We start from the raw sequence: 3,297 nt of genomic DNA on the forward strand, positions 1-3,297 counted from the left end.
GCTCCCTTGGCTCCCCCAAGCTCAGCGCGTTCCGCGTGGGCGGCCTCAGTTCCCCCTTCTGCAGAATGAGCGGGCAGCTCAGCCTCCGCGCCTCGGGGTCCTGCGGGGGCGGGGCGGAGGGCTCCGAGGGCGGCCGGAAGGGGTGTGAGTGCGGGGGCGGGCCCCAGGCCGCCCCGCCCCTGGGAGGGAGCCCGGGGCGCAGCATCCTGGCGCGGGCCGCGGCCGCAGCCGCCACTGCCGTCGGGGAAGGTCCCAGCGCGGTCCCGGCCTCGCGCGGCGCCCGTCGGGGCCCGAGCCCCCCGCGCCCCGCGCAGCAGCCCTGCAGAGAGGTGGCCCCGACTGTGCCGACGGCGCAGACTGCCGGGGGGGGGCGGCATGGAGGAGGCGGAGGCGCACCTGCTCCCGGCCGCCGACGTGCTGCGCCGCTTCTCGGTGACCGCGGAGGGCGGCCTGAGCCCGGAGCAGGTGACCGGCGCGCGGGAGCGCTACGGCCCTAACGGTGAGAGCGCGGGCCACGCGGGGGCAGCCGGGGCCGCGTGCGCCGCGGTCTCCGTATCGCCCCCGGCACCGCGGCTGCGGAGCGGTCCACTCCCCTCCAAGCCATCGGCCCCCGCGGGCGGGCGGGCGGGCGGGCAGGAAGCGAGGACTCAGGAAACCTCTGCAGATGCCCTTGGGGCTCCCGGCGGGGCTGCGCGGTACCTTCGCAGGGGAAGGGGGGGTGCGGGTTCCGGGTTCGGAGACCGGACGCGTGGCTCCCCTGCCCCGCTCTCCTCCTTCCGGGCCCAGGGGCCCGTGCGGCCCTTCCGGGCTTCCCACCACCCGCGTCCCAGTCCACTCCGGCAGGCCCTCGCCCACCCCCATCGGCGCTCAGCGCTGCATCCCCGCGCCGCCGCAGTCCGCCGGAGTCGTGCAGGTGCACACACGGGGGTCGGCCGGCGAGGGACCAGCCGGGGACTCTGAGGCCCAGCCTCCTAGCTGACCCCGAGGGTCTCCCCCGAGGGCTCAGTAAAACGCCCAGAAGGTGCAGCTGGTCAGCTGGCAGGCTTGGTGACCCCACCCCCAGGCCTTCCTCTTTCTGCAGCCCTCGGCGGATGTGGCCGGCGGAGTCGGTGGGAGCTTTGAACTGCTGAGGCGGGAGACCCACCTCCTTGGGGGTGGCAGGTTCAAGGCCTCACTCAGGGAGTTGCCTGGGGAGGCCTTTCCTTCTTGGGTGACCTGGAGCCACGCCTGCCCATCTCTGGGCAAGGAGGGAGCCTTCATGCTGTTGCTGTTTGGGAGGGAAAGGCATCGTTCTTCCTCATGTTCAAAGGAGTGTGGGATTCTCCACCTGCCAAAAAGCACGGCAAGTGCCAGTACTGTCCAGATAGCACCCAGAGATAGTAGAAGACGCCGAGGTCCCTCCCCAGGCCGCTTGCAGGCAGGATTTGCCACCCCTTTGGTCCACCCCCAGGGCACGGGGCAGAGTGTTAGGGATCCAGAGAGAAATGTCGCCTCCATCCCCAGAGTGCAGCCTGGACCCACATCCTTTCAGAACTTGGGGCCTCACCCTTTCAGGGTTCCCCGCCAGCCAGAAGGAAGGTTCTCTGGCCTGTGTGTCTCACTGCTCAGGGCTGGCTTGAAAATTACGAAGAGCTGTCAGAAAGGGAGCTTTGGGTTTTGTATTGGTTTATGACAACCACCTCTTATATAAATATTATCTTTCTGGAGCAGAAATCCTTTTTCGAAAAAATTAGTTGCTATATTTAGTTGAGCTGTGGGCGGAACTAGGGAGATAAATATTATTTAATATCCCCTACTAGTGACTTGGCAGGGAGGGTGTCCTCGCTGCAGGAGCGCAGGGCATCAGGGCTGGTCCCCCAGCCCGTGAGTGGGACTGGGGGTCGGGGCAGCAGGTCTGTGGTTCCACTGCCTCCTCTGTGCTGCTGTGGCCTCCGGCTTGGGAGTCCTGATTCCCAAGGGAAGCTGGAGATCCAGCCCTTGGTTCTGCCTCCAGAATCACACAGATGTTGCCCTGCGTTACCCTGGCCAACACCCTTCTCCTTTCTGGCCCCCATGTCTTCATGAGGAGAGGAAGCTGGCTGGGAAGGAGGGAGCCTCTAGTTCCCCCCATGTTGTTTTGTCTAGGTGAGAGGATTTGGGGGTGCCTTGGCGGCTGAGCATCTGTGTGGGATGATGAATAAGGATGTTGGTGCAGTGTGTAGGTACAGAGAGGTGGATGTGCATTTTGGGGAGGGTGGTAGGAAAAGTTAGGGGGCTATTCCTGGGCTCCTCTGGTTCCTCTGTGCTTCGATGGTAGTAAAAATGAAAGCTCATGTTCACTGACTACCTATTGATACTACGTGCCAGGCATTGGTCTTATAGCACTTTTCATCTCTTGTCTCATTCCTTCCCCAAAACAACTCTATGAAAACAACTGTTGTCATCCCCATTTTACAGAGGAGGTAACTGAGGCACCAGGAGGTTAGACAGCTTACCCAAGGTCACACAGTAAGTGGTAGAGCTGGTACTGGGTGCCTGCCCCTCCCTGGGCCTCAGTTCCCCCTGTCTGTTCAAGGGGGTCATCGGTTCTGCAGACTCTGGGACCCTGGTGTTGGGGCCTGTGCTAGGAGCTGGGGTCAGCTAGACAGGCGCTAGTACAGACTTGCCCCCGGCCCCCGTGGGGCCCCCAAGGGCTTTTTCCTCGGGAAGCATTCCAGAGCTCTGGAAGTCATCAGGTGAGGAGAAGGGAGCCGGCTGCCCCTTCCTGCCTCATGCTCCCCCAGCAGAGCCCCGGCCTGAGGAGGAGGCGTGGGTGTCCCGCAGTCTCTACCCATGCATCCTCTGGGGTGAGGCTGATAGGGTTTTGAGCCCTAGCTCTGCCCTTTCATAGCTGCGCGATCCTGGATAAACTGCTTTGCCTCTCGGTGCCTCTTATTTGCTCATCATAAGTGAGGCTACGATAGGACCCATGCCAGACATTTGTGAGTGTTTGCCTACACCAAGCCATCCCTTCTTGTGGCAGAAGGAGCTGGGCCTGGCTCTGGGCCAGAAATGGGGTGGGGGGGGCGGGACCTGCAGGTGGAGGGAACACCCCAGGGACTAGTGTCCTCCCCCACCCCAGGAGTCTATGCACCTGCAAGGCCGTTAGGCTGGAAACCACAAGGAAGTCATTTGCTTAAGTCTTGAAGTTCACAAGTTCTGCCAGCACAGGAAGAGGGGAAGCAGGGGCTGGGGATCCTCCCTCCCCGCTCCTCAGAGCTGGGGGAGGGGCCTCAGTCAGTGAGTGTACTGGGAGTCGCACCTCCCCCCGCCCGCCCC

At 63.4% G+C, this 3,297-nt stretch overlaps 1 protein-coding gene across 2 annotated transcripts in view; it reads left to right on the forward strand.

The window, feature by feature from the left end:
* The first annotated feature begins 209 nt into the window (after positions 1 to 209).
* The window catches only part of ATP2A3 (ATPase sarcoplasmic/endoplasmic reticulum Ca2+ transporting 3), a 32,232-nt gene continuing 29,144 nt past the window's right edge, over positions 210 to 3,297 (forward strand). For both annotated transcript variants that reach the window (XM_007454173.1, XM_007454174.1), the window contains exon 1: positions 210 to 499. In XM_007454173.1, the coding sequence (XP_007454235.1) occupies positions 376 to 499 (124 nt within the window). In that variant the 5' untranslated portion in view covers positions 210 to 375. The remainder of the gene's footprint in view (positions 500 to 3,297) is intronic.

Source organism: Lipotes vexillifer, unplaced genomic scaffold (assembly GCF_000442215.2).
Source record: "Lipotes vexillifer unplaced genomic scaffold, Lipotes_vexillifer_v1.1 scaffold680, whole genome shotgun sequence".
Classification (NCBI taxonomy): domain Eukaryota; kingdom Metazoa; phylum Chordata; class Mammalia; order Artiodactyla; family Lipotidae; genus Lipotes; species Lipotes vexillifer.